The 18,223-nt window shown below is 39.0% G+C and overlaps 1 protein-coding gene across 1 annotated transcript in view; it reads right to left on the bottom strand.

The window, feature by feature from the left end:
- Positions 1 to 18,223, bottom strand: part of LOC128638681 (liprin-alpha-3-like) — a 250,726-nt gene that overhangs the window by 24,121 nt on the left and 208,382 nt on the right. The window contains 1 exon segment of the mRNA XM_053690795.1: positions 14,448 to 14,516. Within this exon segment, the coding sequence (XP_053546770.1) occupies positions 14,448 to 14,516 (69 nt within the window).

The raw sequence follows: 18,223 nt of genomic DNA, 5'->3' as shown, positions 1-18,223 counted from the left end.
GACTGCATTACAATTAATTCCTATTATCAAGTTTCGTTATATGGATTTTCAATATCAATTACCCATAACACTTGGCGCTCCAAAGGTAAAGAGATGGGATTTTAGTTTAAAGGGACAAGTTACTCAAGATAATTTCTCATTTACCATTGAAGTGACTGTGGCTGCACATGCAGGAAAAGCATTCTGATTGGATGTTTATTAAACTTCCTCTAAAATGGGATGCGGTTACTAAGGAACTTGTGAGCTATCCTTTTTTTTTACATTTAGATATTTATGTAATGTTTTCTACTCAGCTATTTATAGATATTCAGCATCACTTTAAAGTGATTTAGCATATGGTTAACATGTCCATTTAAAGGGATAATAATCAATATGAGATTATAATACGAAATGTTTAAAGGGACACTGAACCCAAATTTCAGAGAGGGAACCTAAATGGAAGGCACCACTGCTTGAAGAACCTTTCTCCCAAAAGAAGCATCAGCGTTGCAAATCTGTCATTTTTGAATGCCCAGGAAGAGGAAACAGCCCTCGTAGAATGAGCCGTAACTCTCTCAGGAGGCTGCTGTCCAGCAGTTTCATAGGCCAAGCGAATGATACTCTTCAGCCACAAAGAAAGAAGTAGATGTAGCTTTCTGCCCCTTACATTTTCCAGAGAAAACCACGAACAGTGCAGAAGACTGACGAAAATCCTTAGTCGCCTGTAAATAGAATTTCAATGCACTCACCACGTCTAGACTGTGCAGCAGACGTTACTTCTGAGAAGAAGGATTAGGACACAAAGAAGGAACAACAATCTCCTGATTAATGTTCCGATCTGAAACCACTTTAGGGAGAAACCCTAACTTAGTACGCAAAACAACCTTATCCAAATGAAAAATAAGGTAAGGAGACTCATACTGCAATGCAGAGAGTTCTGAAACTCTACGAGCAGATGAAATAGCCACCAGAAACAAAACCTTCCAAGATAACAGTTTAATACCTAAGGAATGCATAGGCTCAAAGGGAGCCTGTTGAAGAACCTTAAGAACAAGGTTAAGACTCCAGGGAGGAGTAACCGGTTTAAACACAGGCCTGATTCTGACCAAGGCCTGACAGAACGATTGCACGTCTGGTACATCCGCCAGACGTTTGTGTAATAAAATAGACAAGGCAGATATTTGACCCTTTAAGGAGCTTGCCGATAAACCCTTCTCCAAACCCTCTGGAGAAAAGACAAAATTCAAGGAATCCGAACTCTACTCCAGGAGTAGCCTTTGGATTCACACTAATGCAGATATTTAAACCATATCTTTTGGTAAATCTTTCTAGTCACAGGCGTAGAAGCCGGAATCATGGTCTCAATGACCGACTCAGAAAAACCACGCTTAGATAAAATTAAGCGTTCAATCTCCAAGCAGTCAGCTTCAGAGAAACTAGATTTGGATGGAGGAAGGGCCCTTGCAGTAGAAGGTGCTTCCTCAATGGAAGTCTCCAAGGTGGAAGAGATGACATCTCCACTAGTATTGTCCTTAGAAATTGCGGAATTAGGATTGTTCCACTGGACAGTATGCACTTGTAGCACTCTGATGCCCAGACTCAGAAGGCGTCGCTTCACAAGGATGAGTTAAAATATAACTTTTATTGTTTTATTAAAAACTGGGTAAAACAGAAACACCCAAATAGTTTAAAATCAACAATGTTGGATAGAACATGAGTGATACTGTTATATCAGTACTCAATGAAGTCTGTTTCATGGTATCACCTTAGAGTATGTGGTATGTTCTAATACCTAGTGATTGTTAGGTTCACTATGGTTGTGGGGATATAGTATCTAGCTTGACATTATGTGTTACATTGGCTGAGACTTTGAATATTCCTACCAGAGTCCTATGGTTTGTGTGTCAGTAGTGATCCACAGTAATTTTATGATACTCTGAATAGAATACTGTGGTTCTAGTGGTGAAGGACCATGCACTGTATTAGATGAATAGTTTATCTGTTGTGATGGTATTATTTATCCTTAAATAGGAAAAACTAATATTCTCATCCGTTATATAATAATAGATAATGTCTCAAATAATTAATATAGTACAAAGTAGTACTATATTGTTTGAATAATTTGGGTTAGTATTGTACTATTGGCAGTGAAATACTGCTAATGGTGCCTTTGTTACCTCTAAACTAGGGGTTCCTGGTACGGACTTGTGTTAAATAGGTGGGTATCAATTTTTGGTTAACCTTTCAGTGAGGATTGCGTATGTAGATTGTCAAGTATCTGACTGCTTAAATCACCATGTTTTAATGTGGTATGTCCACAGTGTACATCAATATCATTAATATTCCACTTTCTAGAAGAGATTACATGTGTGGATTATCAAATATCTGTCTGGTTTGATCACCATGTTTTACTGTGGTGTATCCACAGTGTACATCAATATCATATATATTCCACTATACTTGTCTGTCCGGCTAGAATTGTAATTAGCCGTCACAGCTCATTGTATTTACTCGAGAATAATACATTTCTTTTTCTGAATGCATGCGTTTCTCTTGTCACATCAATCTGACTAGTATAATCACTGTATTTTACTGTGGTGTGTCTACAGTGTATATCAACATCATGTATAATCCACTGTACTTGTTCGTCTGGCTAGAATTATAGTTAGCCGTCACAGCTCATTAAATTTGCTCGAGAATAATCTGTAAATTAGTTGTGTTACTTGCGGTTATTAGACAGTGTCAATAATTACCAGGTTGTATCCTAGTTGTCTACAATCAACAATAATTAAGTTTTAGATATCTTGTGGATTATAATATCAGTCTTAAATATCTGCGGGCTATATTGAGTCAAAACTGAGTGTATGTGCTACTAGTCGGATATTTATATCCTTCTCAGCTGATCAGGTTCCTATGTATGGTATGCACATCTATTATATGTAGCAAAAAGTTAACGGATTTTCTAGCTTTTGTACAGTGGGATGATATAACATTTCTGGCTGATCATTAGTACTAATCAATATATACAAAGTTAATTGTGCTGCATATATTCTCAAATGTATGCCTATGGTAAAACAACATAACCATAACTTGGGTTCACTGTTAAGAGCGTCTCAGCATCCTATTAAATATTATATGCTGCTATTAGCCCATTAACACTGTTTTTTATCATTCAAAGTTGCGCTGTATATAATCGTGCTAATCATCATAGGTGAGGGTTCAGTCTATGTGTTGTTATTCAGCCAACAGTGTCTTCCACTTTGGATTAATTCCTACCATTTATATTGGTGGCTCAGTATCTTAGATTATTTGATGATGTTATCAGTTCACTGACAACGGTTAGTTAATGTACACCCCTTTAGGTTGTGTTGTATATTATTGCACTTTATATCATTAGTAAATGCTAAATTTGTATATCGCTATTGTGGTGGTTTATGTATCCAATTGCATATATAATCATTATTAAATGCTAAGTTTGTGTACCGTTATTCAGTAGTTAATATATACCCCTTTAAGTTGTACTGTGAGTGATTACACTTGTATTCAATAGAACTGCAAAGTTTATATGCCGCTATTCAGCCAACAGTAAATCCCCACTTTGAATTGGCTAGTTCCACCAGCAAAAGCTTTTTCAGTGTCTCAAAACATTTCTATTGGGTCCACTAATGGCGGTTAGCTAATGCACACCTTTTGTTATACTATATCTGTTCACAATAATATCGCTAGATCACACTAGGTTTGAACAGGTTCTATCTCAACATTTGAAGTTTAAAAGCGTCCACCACACTGCTCTGACACGTTTCACCCTTTCCAGGCTTTTTCAAAGGCAGTGAGCCGCCCAGTATGTGCATATTTATGTGTTCCTGTATCCGGAAATTTAGCCCCCTCAGTGTTTCATTGGCTACTTAAGCTGTCACTCAACATGGTTTGTTACGGTCTAAAGGTAGTGTATACCTATTCATGTGGATTCTGATTTAAGTCCTATCAAATGGTTACTTTTATTATCATTCATTGTACTTTTTGTAATTAAATATCATTTTTAGAAGTTATAAAATTTGAGTAATTAGAGAATCATCTTATTGGATTTGCTGCGTATCTTATGTATTATTCTTTCCATATTTTATGTTCCTATTTTTATTAATTATTATTAAGAGGATTTTTTCTGCTTAGTTTCCCTATCTATGATACTACATGTTTTCTGTGGATTACTGTTTTCAGTTGTCACTATATTAAGTGACTCAGCTTGGTCTGATTGTTGACAAACTACTTAATTTGAGAGTTCTTTGTGGTTGTCTGAGTTTCTATCTACATTTATTTTACATCTGTGAAATGACTTACGGCTGGATTTAGAGTTTTGTCGGTAAAGACCCACGTAGCTAACGCTGCTTTTTTTCCCAACAACACTGGTATTTAGAGTTGTCTGAGGGGCTGCGTTAGGCTCAAAAAAGGGTGAGTTGAGCCTAACTTGGCTCCACTTCAACCCTCAATACCAGCGTTGCTTACGGTAGCGGTAAGCTGGGAAAACATGCTCGTGCACAATATCCCCATAGGAAACAATGGGGCTAAGCTGGCTGAAAAAAAACCTAACACCTGCAAAAAAGCAGTGTTCAGCTCCTAACGGAGCCCCATTGTTTCCTATGGGGAAACACTCTCTAAGTCTGCACCTAACACCCTAACATGAACCCCGAGTCTAAACACCCATAACCTTACACTTATTAATACCTAATCTGCCGCCCCCGCTATCGCTGACCCCTGCATATTATTATTAACCCCTAATCTTCCGCTCCGGACACTGCCGCAACCTACATTATCCCTATGAACCCTTAATCTGCTGCCCCTAACACCGCCGACCCCTATATTATATTTATTACCCCCTAATCTGCCCCCCCCCAACGTCGCCTCTACCTTACCTACACTTATTAACCCCTAATCTGCCGCCCGGACCTTGCCGCCACTATAATAAATGTATTAGCCCCTAAACCGCCACACTACCGCCTCGCAAACACTAGAATAAATAGTATTAACCCCTAATCTGCCCTCCCTAACATCGCCGCCACCTACCTACAATTATTAACCCCTAATCTCCTGCCTGCACCGTCGCCGCTTCTATAATAAAGTTATTAACCCCTAAACATAACTCTAACCCTAACACCCCCCTAACATAAATATAATTTATATTAAACGAAATAATATTCCTAAAATTAACTAAATTATTCCTATTTAAAACTAAATACTTACCTATAAAATAAACCCTAATATAGCTACAACATAATTAATAATTACATTGTAGCTATTTTAGGATTTATTTTTATTTTACAGGCAACTTTGTATTTATTTTAACTAGGTACAAAAGCTATTAAATAGTTAATAACTATTTAATAGCTACCTAGTTAAAATAATTACAAAATTACCTGTAAAATAAATCCTAACCTAAGTTACAATTAAACCTAACACTACACTATCATTATATAAATTAAATAAAATTAGCTACCAATACCTACAATTAAATAAACTAAATTACAAAAAGAAACAAACACTAAATTACAGAAAATAAAAAAATATTACAAGAATTTTAAACTAATTACACCTAATCTAAGCCCCCTAATAAAATAAAAAAAAACCCAAATAATAAAAGTCCCTACCCTATTCTACATTACAAAGTAATCAAGTCTTTTACCAGCCCTTAAAAGGGCTTTTTGCGGGGCATGCCCCAAAGTAATCAGCTCTTTTGCCTGTAAAAAAAATACAACCCCCCAACATTAAAACCCACCACCCACATACCCCTACTGTAACCCACCCAAACCCCCCTTAAATAAACCTAACACTACCCCCTTGACGATCTCCCTACCTTGAGTCATCTTCACCCAGCCGGGCCAAAGTCTTCATCCGATGGCGCAGAAGAGGACATCCAGACCGGCAGAGGTCTTCATCCTATCCGGGCAGAAGAGGACATCCGGACCGGCAGACATCTTCATCCAAGCGGCATCTTCTATCTTCATCCATGCGGAGCGGAGCCATCTTCTTCCCAGCCGACGCGGATCCATCCTCTTCAACCGACGCCTACTCGCCGAATGAAGGTTCCTTTAAGGGACTTCATCCAAGATGGCGTCCCTTCAATTCCGATTGGCTGATAGAATTCTATCAGTCTATCGGAATTAAGGTAGAAAAAATCTGATTGGCTGATGCAATCAGCCAATCAGATTGAAGTTCAATTTGATTGGCTGATCCAATCAGCCAATCGTATTGAACTCGCATTCTATTGGCTGTTCCGATCAGCCAATAGAATGCAAGTTCAATACGATTGGCTGATTGGATCAGCCAATCGGATTGAACTTCAATCTGATTGGCTGATTGCATCAGCCAATCAGATTTTTTCTACCTTAATTCCGATTGGCTGATAGAATTCTATCAGCCAATCGGAATTGAAGGGACGCCATCTTGGATGACGTCCCTTAAAGGAACCTTCATTCGGCGAGTAGGCGTCGGTTGAAGAGGATGGATCCGCGTCGGCTGGGAAGAAGATGGATCCGCTCCGCATGGATGAAGATAGAAGATGCCGCTTGGATGAAGATGTCTGCCGGTCCGGATGTCCTCTTCTGCCCGGATAGGATGAAGACTTCTGCCGGTCTGGATGTCCTCTTCTTCCCCATCGGATGAAGACTTCGGCCCGGCTGGGTGAAGACGACTCAAGGTAGGGAGATCTTCAGGTTTATTTAAGGGGGTTTGGGTGGGTTAGAGTAGGGGTATGTGGGTGGTGGGTTTTAATGTTGGGGGGGTTGTATTTTTTTTTACAGGCAAAAGAGCTGATTACTTTGGGGCATGCCCCGCAAAAAGCCCTTTTAAGGGCTGGTAAAAGAGTTGATTACTTTGTAATGTAGAATAGGGTAGGGACTTTTATTATTTTATTTTTTTTATAATTAGGGGGCTTAGAATAGGTGTAATTAGTTTAAAATTCTTGTAATAATTTTTTATTTTCTGTAATTTAGTGTTTTTTTTTTTTTATAATTTAGTTTAGTTTATTTAATTGTATTTAATTAAAGTATTGGTAGCTAATTTATTTAATTTATTAGGTTAGGATTTATTTTACAGGTAATTTTGTAATTATTTTAACTGGGTAGCTATTAAATAGTTATTAACTATTTAATAGCTTTTGTACCTAGTTAAAATAAATACAAAGTTGCCTGTAAAATAAAAAAAAAATCCTAAAATAGCTACAATGTAATTATTAATTATATTGTAGCTATATTAGGGTTTATTTTATAGGTAAGTATTTAGTTTTAAATAGGAATAATTTAGTTAATTTTAGGAATATTATTTCGTTTAATATAAATTATATTTATGTTAGGGGGGTGTTAGGGTTAGAGTTATGTTTAGGGGTTAATAACTTTATTATAGTAGCGGCGACGGTGCGGGCGGGAGATTAGGGGTTAATAATTGTAGGTAGGTGGCGGCGATGTTAGGGAGGGCAGATTAGGGGTTAATACTATTTATTCTAGTGTTTGCGAGGCGGTAGTGCGGCGGTTTAGGGGTTAATACATTTATTATAGCGGCGGCGAGGTCCGGTCGGCAGATTAGGGGTTAATAAGTGTAGTTAGGTAGCGGCGACGTTGGGGGGGGAGATTAGGGGTTAATAAATATAATATAGGGGTCTGCGATGTCAGAGGCAGCAGATTAGGGGTTCATAGGGATAATGTAGGTGGGGGCGGTGTCCGGTCGGCAGATTAGGGGTTAAAAATTTTTATTAGAGTGGCGGCGATGTGGGGGGGGGCCTCGGTTTAGGGGTACATAAGTAGTTTATGGGTGTTAGTGTACTTTAGAGCACAGTAGTTAAGAGCTTTATATTCCGGCGTTAGCCCATAAAGCTCTTAACTACTAACTTTTTTTGGCGTTAGGAGTCTTGTCGGTAGAGGGTCTACCGCTCACTTCTCCCAAGACTCCAAATACCAGCGTTAGGCAGATCCCATTGAAAAGATAGGATACGCAATTGGCGTAAGGGGATCTGCGGTAGCCTGGAATCGCGGTAGGGAAGTGAGCGTTAGACCCTTTCCTGGCTGACTCTAAATACCAGCGGGCGGCCAAAAGCAGCGTTAGGACCCCTTAACGCTGCTTTTGACGGCTAACGCCAAACTCTAAATCTAGCCGTTAGTGTTTATTATTTTTTATTTTGTGTAGTTATTGGGGGGAAAAAAATCACAAAGTAAAATTATCAATGTGTGTACTATTTTCCTTTGTCTCTCTCTCATCCTATAATATGTGAAGGGAAACGTGTTGTGATGTGATCCTCTGTAAGGTTTTTTTGTTTGGGTGTACTGTATTTTCTTACTCTAGTGCACTGTGAGAGGAGGCTTCTTTTAGAATATCCCTTTGTGTAGGGAGTTTTGTTGAATGTTATTCTCATGTCATATACATCTGTTGTGTGATGTGAGAATTGTACCATCTAGTGTCAAATGAAGTAGTTTGTGATGGTGTTCTAATATTTGTGAAAGAATAACTAGTGCACCTGATGAAATGTACTCTCCAGTTGTATTGTTTAGCCATCAGACTAAATTAGTGTATTGAGATCAAAAGTGTGAGCCTTGTGATGAAATTATATAAAATTATTGTGTGAAAAAACTAAACAAAATGTGCAAGTGATGGATGGTTGATTGTGACATACGTAGATTCTATTCTCAAATTATCCTACTTATTGTCACTTTACTCATATTTAATTTATTATATCAAATAAAGATTAAATTATTTGTGTTGAGCCAATAATCTGTAATTCACTATAGAAAAATGTAGTAAATTGTTTTGTTCATTCATGCCCTTAGGGTGAACAGTATTGAGCAGGTAAATCCATCTGCTCTCATCTTTCAAAAGCACAGATTCCAAATCTCCTCCAATTCCTAGGCTTATTTTTTCAATGCCCAAACAGTGTAATTCTTCTTTATTTGAATGAGGATATTTTAAGAAATGCATGGCTACACTTGTGAGTATTTTGCTTTTTTCTATATCTGTTGTTGCATTTTTAATATTGTGTAGATGTTCCATTAATATGGTTCTTAATTTACACGTCTTCATCCCAATATAGATCAGATTGCAACTACAGCGTAACGCATACACCACTCTTTCAGTATTGCATCTGATGTACCTTTTGATGATATGTCTCTCTCCAAACCTATCAATCACTTCAGTCATTGGTACCATATATTTGCATGTACTGTAATTTTCACATTTATGTGAACCTGGTCTGAATGCTGATCTAGTTTTCTTGGTTTGAAGATGGCTGCTACTAATCATATCTTTAAAATTTTTTGAATGTCTATATCCAATCAATGGTTTTTCACCCAGTTGTTCCAGTGCTTGTTGATGACTGTCACTACTTCTGGAGTTTGATCACTGTAAGTGAGGATAAGTCTTGGGACTTGTGATTCATTTTTGGTCTTCTTATATAATAGTTATTTTCTGTTAGTATGCAATGCTCTGTATCTTGCCTCTTATTTTCCTTTTATGGTTGCCTTGTTGGATTAGTCTATCTGTTAATTCCTGTGCTCTGATTTTGAATGTTTGTTCATCTGAGCAGTTTCTTTGAATTCTGAGGAATTCACCGACGGGTAAACTCTTAGTAGTTCCTGGTGCATGTGCACTTGTCTTATGAAGCAGGCTGTTTGTTGCAGTTTTATTTCTATAGAGATCTGTTTTAATATCACCCTGGGTGTCTTTATATATTGTGACAGGCTATTAGTGTTCAGATGACTTAGAAATTCCACTAGTTTGTCATAGATGACTTCCCAAATGAAGAAGATATCAGCAATGAAGCGCAACCACAAGGGGATCATGTTGGTGTATTCTGAATTTGCATCAGTAAAAACATGTTCTGCCTCCCACCAGCTTAAGAACAAGTTGGCATAGGTGGGAGCATATGCTGTCCCCATGGCTGTCCCTCAGGTTTGTAAATAGAATTTTCCATCAAATATGAAGAAATTATAGTTCAATATAAAATTTAATAATTTTATTATGAATATATTATGTTCCTGGTCTTCTTCAGATCTCATATCAAGAAAGATTTTTAGCGGCTTGTGCCCCAATTTTGTGATCGATTGAGGTGTATAGTGATTCTACATCGGTGATGACTAACCAAGTTGACTAATTTAGATTCACATGTTACAGTTTTTGCAGAAGTTGCATTGTGTCTTGAATGTATGATGATAACTCATATACATATTCCCTCAAACGATAGTCCACATATTGGCTTGCTTTTTCACTTAGGCACCCAATTCCAGAGACTATGGGCCTTCCAGGTGGATCTCCAGTAGGAGATCATCATCTCCACTAGGTCTGGATACCAGATCCTGTGAGGCCACGCCGGTGCGATGAGGATCACGGACGTCCTCTCCTGTTTGATTCAAGCAATGACCCGAGGCAGGAGAGTGAACGGGGGAAATAGGTATGCAAGACTGAAGTTCCAAAGGACCGCTAGAGCATCTATCAGTACCGCCTGAGGAACCCTGGACCGGTACCTCGGAAGCTTGGCATTCTGCCGAGATGACATGAGATCCAGTTCCGGCTGTCCCCATTTGAGAACCAAGCTGGAAAACACTTCCGGATGGAGTTCCCACTACCCCGGGTGAAAGGTATGTCTGCTCAGAAAATCCGCTTCCCAGTTATCCACTCCTGGAATGTGGATCGCCGACAGACAGCAGTTGTGGGTCTCCGCCCACTGAATTATCTTGGCTACCTCTATCATGGCCAAGGAACTCGAATTCCCCCCCGATGGTTGATGTAAGCCACTGAAGTTATGTTGCTCGACTGGAGAGATGATCCTGAGACAACCACCAACAAAGAGAATCCCTTGTCTCCTGATCCAGATGTAATCATGGAGACAGATCCGCATAATCTCCATTCCACTGCCTGAGCATGCATAACGGCAGAGATCTGAGGTGGAAACGGGCAAACGGGATGATGTCCATGGCCGCTACCATCAGACCGATTACCTCCATACATTGAGCCACTGATGGCCGAGGAGAGGATTGAAGCGCTAGACAAGAATCTTTGACTTCCTGACTTCTGTCAGAAAAAATTTCATTGATAAGGAATCTATTATGGTTCCCAAGAAAACTACCCTTGTAGTTGGAACTAAGGAACTTTTTTCCAAATTCACCTTCCATCCGTGATATTGCAGGAAGGATAACAACATATCCGTGTAGGATTTGCTTGTTGAAAGGATGGCACCTGAATCAGAATGTCATCGAGATAAGGCGCCACTGCAATGCCCCGCAACCGGAGCACCGCCAACAGGGAACCCAGAACCTTTGAAAAGATTCTGGGAGCTGCGGCAAGGCCAAATGGAAGAGCCACAAACTGGAAGTGTTTGTCTAGAAATGCGAACCTCAGAAACTTGTGATGGTCCCTGTGGATGGGAACATGCAGGTACGAGTCCTTTAAATCTACTGTTGTCATAAATTGACCCTCGTGAACCAATGGAAGAATGGAATGAATAGTTTCCATCTTGAAGGACGGTACTCTGAGGAATTTGTTTAGACTTTTGAGATCTAGAATTGGTCTGAAGGTTCCCTCTTTTTTGGGAACCACAAACAGATTGGAGTAAAACCCCAGACCCTGTTCCTGCATTGGAACATGAACTATCACTCCCAGGTTGGAAAGGTCCTGAACACAGTTTAAGAATGCCTCTCTTTTTATCTGGTCTACAGATAATCTTGAAAGCAGAAACCTGCCCCTGGGAGGAAAGGACTTGAACTCTAGTTTGTATCCCTGGGAGACGATGTCCACCACCCAGGGATCCTGAACATCCTGAACTCAAGCCTGAGCGAAGAAAGAAAGTCTGCCCCCACAAGATCCGGTCCCGGATCGGGGGCAGACCCTTCATGCTGCTTTTGAGTCATGTTCCTGCTTGGAAGAAGGAGAGGGAGGCTTACCCTTGAAGCTTCGAAAGAAAGAAAATTACTCTGACGTCCCTTCTGCTTATTTCTCTTATCCTGAGGTAGAAAATGGCCCTTTCCTCCCGTAATGTCAGAAATAATTTCCGTCAATCCCGGCCCAAACAAGGTCTTTCCCTTGTAAGAAATCATCAAAAGCTTAGATGACACATCCATAGACCAAAATTTTAACCATAAAGCTCTGCGGGCCAGTACGGCAAACCCGGAAATCTTTGCTCCTAGTTTAATAACCTGTAGGTAAGCATCCATAATAAAGGAATTGGCCAATTTAAGGGCCTTGATCCTATCTTGGATCTCTTCAAGGGGAGTGTCTGTCCGAATAGAATCAGAAAACGCATCAAATCAGTATGCCGCTGCACTAGTGACAGTAGCAATACATAATACAGGTTGCCATTGTAAACCCTGGTGTACATACATCTTCTTGAGTAACCCCTCCAACTTCTTATCCATAGGATCTTTAAAGGAACAAATATCTTCTATGGGAATAGTGGTCCTCTTAGCTAGCTTGTAAATTGCCCCTTCCACCTTGGTGACCGTCTGCCAAGATTCCTTGATAGAGTCTGCTATAGGAAACATCTTCTTAAATATAGGGGATGGAGAAAAGGGGATACCCGGTCTCTCCCATTCCCTAGCAATAATTTCTGTAGCTTGATCTGGTACAGGAAAAACCTCCACCATGGAAGGTACATCAAAATACTTGTTTAGCTTACTAGACTTCTTAGGATTGACTACGACTATTGACTCAGAGTCGTCCAAGGTAGCCAAAACCTCCTTAAGTAACAAACGGAGATGCTCCAGCTTAAACCTGAAGGATACAACTTCAGTATCAGCAGAAGGAATTACACTGTCTGAGTCTGAGATTTCACCCTCAGATGCTACCAAAGTATCTTCCTCCTCAGATTTCTGGGAAGGGAAATTTGGAATAGCCACGACTGTGTCAGCAACCATACTCACTGATTCTTTACATTTCTTCTTATGTTTTTTCCTGCAGCATGGGAAAAGCGGACAACGCATCAGATACCGCAGAGGACATGAGGGAAGCAATGTCTTGCAACGTAACTCCAGGTAGAGTAAGAGAGGAAGAGCAGGGCACTGGATATGTGGACGATAAATTTTGGGACACTTGAGGAGAAAGCTGCAGCATATCTTGAACATTGTCAGAAGACTCCTGAACAGCATCCACCCTAGACAGTGTTGGCTCAGAAAAAAGTCTATCCTTGTAATGCAAAGTTCTCTCAATACAAGAGGAACAGAAAGGGATTGGTGGTTCCACGTTAGCATCAAAACATAAAGAACATGTATCATCCTGCAGGGCCTCTTGGTCCATCTTTATTCACAAATAAACAGAATAAACAAATAAACTGATATTTTATTTAGAAAATACCACACAAAAAAAAAACATTACTGTTCCTTTAAATTTTAAAACGAAGCTGCTTTATTTTTCTGCAGTAACATAATAACGTATCACAAAAAACACTCCAGACAACCTCTACACCTCAGCTTTAGCTTTGCTGAGGTGCTTACCTGCCTGACTGACAACGTAGTTAATATTCAGAAAGATAATCCGGACTCAACTTCTATCTCTCTGTAAATTGCAGTCCGGTAACCGCAACACTGCTAATAATCTGTGACGAAGCTATCTCCGCTCCGAAACACAGGAAGTGTAGGGAAAAAGCGTGCAACAGAAAATTGCCGCCTCAGCTAACCCCGCCCATCGTGGTTGTTACAAAAATAATTCCTCCCAGTCGGTTAAATGTATTGTAACGCCATCGGGAGTATAATAAAAAGAAAAACACCACCTCTAATCCAAAGGAGGATGCCTTTTGTCCCATAATACTGACTTTAAAGTGACATCTTTTTTTCTGTATATGCGCCCAGAAAATATAAAGTTAGCACATACCTTTAGAAATCTGCCAGGCAGCTCACTAGGTTTGAGAGGTATGTTCCCTCACATGGACCTGTGGAAGAAAACAAAGACTGAGTAATCTTACTCAGGCTTTCAAAATTAGGGAGCATTAAATATATGGCGCAGTGAGGATTGTATCCCACAAGTTCCCTTTGCTTAAAAGCCACCACTGCTCTACTGAAGAGACTGATATGGGCTACGGCTACACCCTAGGGCAAAGCAGCACAATATTGCACTGCTGAAAAAAATAATAAAATCTTGCTTGAAGAATCTCTTCTTTCTAACACCTAAACTTTACCACTTCCTTGCTCTAACGTAGGCAAAGAGAATGATGACAGATGCCAGTTTTATAGTACAGGATTTTAGTTACAGTCACTGTGCAAAGCACAAACAGCAGTATGCAGAATACCTGGCACTTTAATGCTGAATCATTTCTGTGTATATGTGCTACTGGCTGCAGTCTTTACTTTTAGTAGGCCTCATTCCTAGTGATGGAAAGATTTGTAATTATACCTATATCTAATGTGTATTCATTTTATGTTAAACAATCTGCAATGATATGTGCACTGTACATGGTGGATGTGCTATGGTCAAGCGTGATTATTAGAACATTTGAAACAACTAACCTCATCCAGTCTTCGTTCTGTCCCCATGGTAATGAGATTGCTAAATTCCTTTTCCAGCACTTGTCGTGCCTATGAGAAGAAAAATCATGTTAAAAAAAAAATCTAATATCCTGTTATTTAGAGAAATAACTAAACATTATTTAGAATGTCAGGATATCTGTGAGTGTTATTAAATAATTATATATATATATATATATATATATATATATATATATTTATACATGATAAGACCACAGGGTTTATTATATATGAAAATGGTTGCATTAGTTTTATTTACTATAAATTACAGTTTTACCCAGCCAAGACCATCTGGCAGAGAGAACTGTAATTTATAGTAAATAAAACTAATGCAACCATTTTCATATATAATAAACCCTGTGGTCTTATTATATATATATATATATATATATATATATATATATATATATATATATATATATATATATATATATATATATAAATAAAATTTAATAACACTCACAGATATCCTGACATAAATCCCCCTTCCAATTTTCAATGGATGTAGGACACATGTATTGGAATTGGCTTAAAATCAGTGGTACTTGCTGAGTGTATTGACAGTATGCATTATAAACAGCCTAGTCCTTTATTTTTAAATCTTTGTGCTCATTAGCTAGGTATCTTTAAACTACAATATTTCTTTGGTGCATCTGGGGAAATGACACTTCATTCTTCCTCTATGACTTATAATTGGGATCTAGGATGGCACGCTCGCAACTGATTAATATGGACCCATTTATCCGTAAAAGTATTATTTTTAGGGATCCTAATTTTATAGGCGACTGGAGATATTTTGTCAGTAACAACAAAAGGACCCTTCCATGATGGAAGAAATTTCTTCTCCTTAACCTGATCTCTTCCAAAGTAATAAAGATAAACTTTATCATTTATTTAATATTCCTTTTTGGACGTTTTGAGATCATAATAGGTTGTAGTAGCAGTTGCAGCTTTCTTTAAGTTCCTTTGAGCAAATGCAAAGGCATATTGCAGGTGCTTTCTTAGGTTCTCCACATATTGATGCGTATTGGCAGCATTTATCAAGTTCTGGTCTGATGTACAGTACAGTAGATGCTGAGGTAGAACCATTTTTCTACCAGACATCAGTTCAAAAGGTGACATCCTAGTAGCACTACTTGGAGTTGCTCTTAATGCCATTAGGACTAGAGTTCATTTTACATCCCAGTCTTTACCCGTTTCACTCACAAACTTTTTGAGGATTTTCACAATGGACTGCTTGTAATGCTCTACACCACCACTTGAGGCAGCTCTATATGCAATATGGAGCTTTCTTTTGACCCCTAGTATTTTCCACATCTTGGTCATCACTTTGCTGTGAAGTGGGTTCCCCGATCGGATTCAATTCTCTGGGGTAAACCAAATCGGGAAAACATGTGGTTGATGAGCAATGCTGCGCATGTTTCAGCACTATTGTTAAGTGCACTGATGCACTCTACCCATTTAGTGAATAGGCATGTCACTGTTAACATGTATTTGTTACCTCTTGATGACCTAGTTACTAGACCAATAAAATCAATTTGTATATCTATGCGTTTGTGCAGTGGGTTGGAATTGTGGACAGATTAAACAATCTTGACAGTAAGTTTGAACATCTTTCAACATGTGTGGCCAAAAGGCGTAATTACGCAATATTTCATACGTTAATTTGGCTCCACGATGACCAGATGTGGGGGCATCATGGGCATGTTAAAGCATTAGACCTCTGAACTTGATGGGTACCACCCATTGCTGGATGCCAGTTTTTGAGGTTCTAATTAACAAACCATCCTTTAACTTGAATTGTGATTTGGATTTCATTAAGATTCTAAGATCTTTCTTGCCAATACTGTCTTATTTTGAGATGGGGTTGCTTTCAGGATCTTCTATGTGTTTAAAGAAGATGCCTACAGTGGGGTCTTCTTTTTGACTAGTGATCAGGTCCTCACTAGGAGAATCCTGACTTTATTGTACCAGGTTATGCTCACTCTGTTGTTTAGCCTGGTTTCTGGTAATGGCTTCTACCTGAATTGCACCCATTAAGTGGCTGATATTAAGGAGTTCTCCAGTAATGGCTCATTGTTTGGCTAATGAATCCGCAAGGTCATTTCCTTCCTTATCAGGACCTAGAACCTTGGAATGACCCTTAGTCTTTTTGCAGTGTATGGTTATCAATCTTGCAGAACAACTTGCCATGCTTGACTGGTTTGTTGTTAGTTTTCTGCATGCCATTTCTTTTCCAAGTTGGCAGGTATTCAGCAAAACTGTCACGCACATAATTTGAGTCAGTAATGATCACAAATTCATGAATACCGTGTTCAATAGCCATCTCAATGGTTTTTAGAACAGCAGTTAGTTCTGCAACTTGACTGGATCTTGGTCCAATGTTGAAACCTACAGAAATGTTTGGGAATCCATTTGCCCAAGTTATACCAATGCCAGCAACTAATCTGTGCTCATTATCAATAGTGGCATGGTAAGAACAACCATCAACATATACCCAAGGTAATGTCTGACAATGGTCCTCATTGTATATCTTATACGGGGAAAGCAATTGTTCCTCCAGGAAATCAACTTCTGATAATTCTTCCCCATGATCCTTAGCAGTACAGTCGTGGAGCTCAACAAGCCCCTGTGCGACTGGATTCTTTTATTCTGCTTGTAGCGAATTTGTAAAGGCCAGCCTTGTAAGGAAAGATTCCAAGCTGTTATGCGACTATTAGACAAATTCCCATCTCTTATTCTCTCACTTTGCAGATATAGCAAAGGCTGGTGGGCCGTTTCTACAATAATTTTCTCGCCCTGTATATAGCTACGGAAATGTTGTAGAGTCTATACAGTAGATAAGAGGGCTTTTTCGCAATCGCTAAATTTTATTTCTACTTGGGATAAAGTTTTGCTCGCATAAGCAATGACTTTGCTTAAATTATCATGCTTTTGGTATAAAACAGCACTCATGCTTATATCTGTGTAACCTGTCTCGAGGTAAAAAGGTTTACCCCCTTCAGGGTACGCTAAGCAAGGTGCTTGAGTGAGTGTTCTCTTCAGCTCTTTGATGGCTGTATCTTGAGTCTCACTCCAGTGCCATTTCACGTCCTTCTTTAGAAGAAGTAGTAGTGGTTCAGCTAATTCTGCATAATTATCAATAAATTTGCGAGAATAATTTGTCATACCCAGGAATGATCTCAATTCCTTTAAGTTAGTTGGGTTCTTAGAATTTATTATAGCTTCCACCTTTTTCTTCTGAGGATTTAACCCTTCAGAAGTAACTTCATGTCCCAAGAAGTTTACACGAGAGCGGCACCATTGAGCTTTTTGTAGGGATAATTTGACACCTGCCCTTTTAAGTTAGCTGAGGACGTGTTTAAGTTCTGTGATGTGTTTTTAAAAGTCTGTGCTTTTGATTAGAACATCATCAACATAAGATAAGGTCCCCCTTTCCAGTGCATCAGGCATAGCCTTATGCATGAATACAGCAAATTCATGTCCTGAATTTATGTATCCAAACGGTCTTTGGAATGCATACTGGACCTTTTGGAACGAGAATGCAATCTTATACTGGTCCTCTTCATGTACCTTTATGGTCCAAAATCCCTGTGCACAATCAATGGCAGTGAATATTTTAGATCTCTGCATCTGTGCTAGGCACTGGTCAATATATGGCACAGGCCAGCCAGACATGTACACTAGTTTGTTTAACTGTCTTAAATCAGCACACAAATGCCACTGCCCATTGGGCTTAAGAACACCTAGAATGGGAT

Source organism: Bombina bombina, chromosome 8, assembly GCF_027579735.1.
Source record: "Bombina bombina isolate aBomBom1 chromosome 8, aBomBom1.pri, whole genome shotgun sequence".
Classification (NCBI taxonomy): Eukaryota; Metazoa; Chordata; class Amphibia; order Anura; family Bombinatoridae; genus Bombina; species Bombina bombina.
Note: the sequence above shows the minus strand (reverse complement) of the source record. Positions and strands in the feature narration are given on the sequence as shown.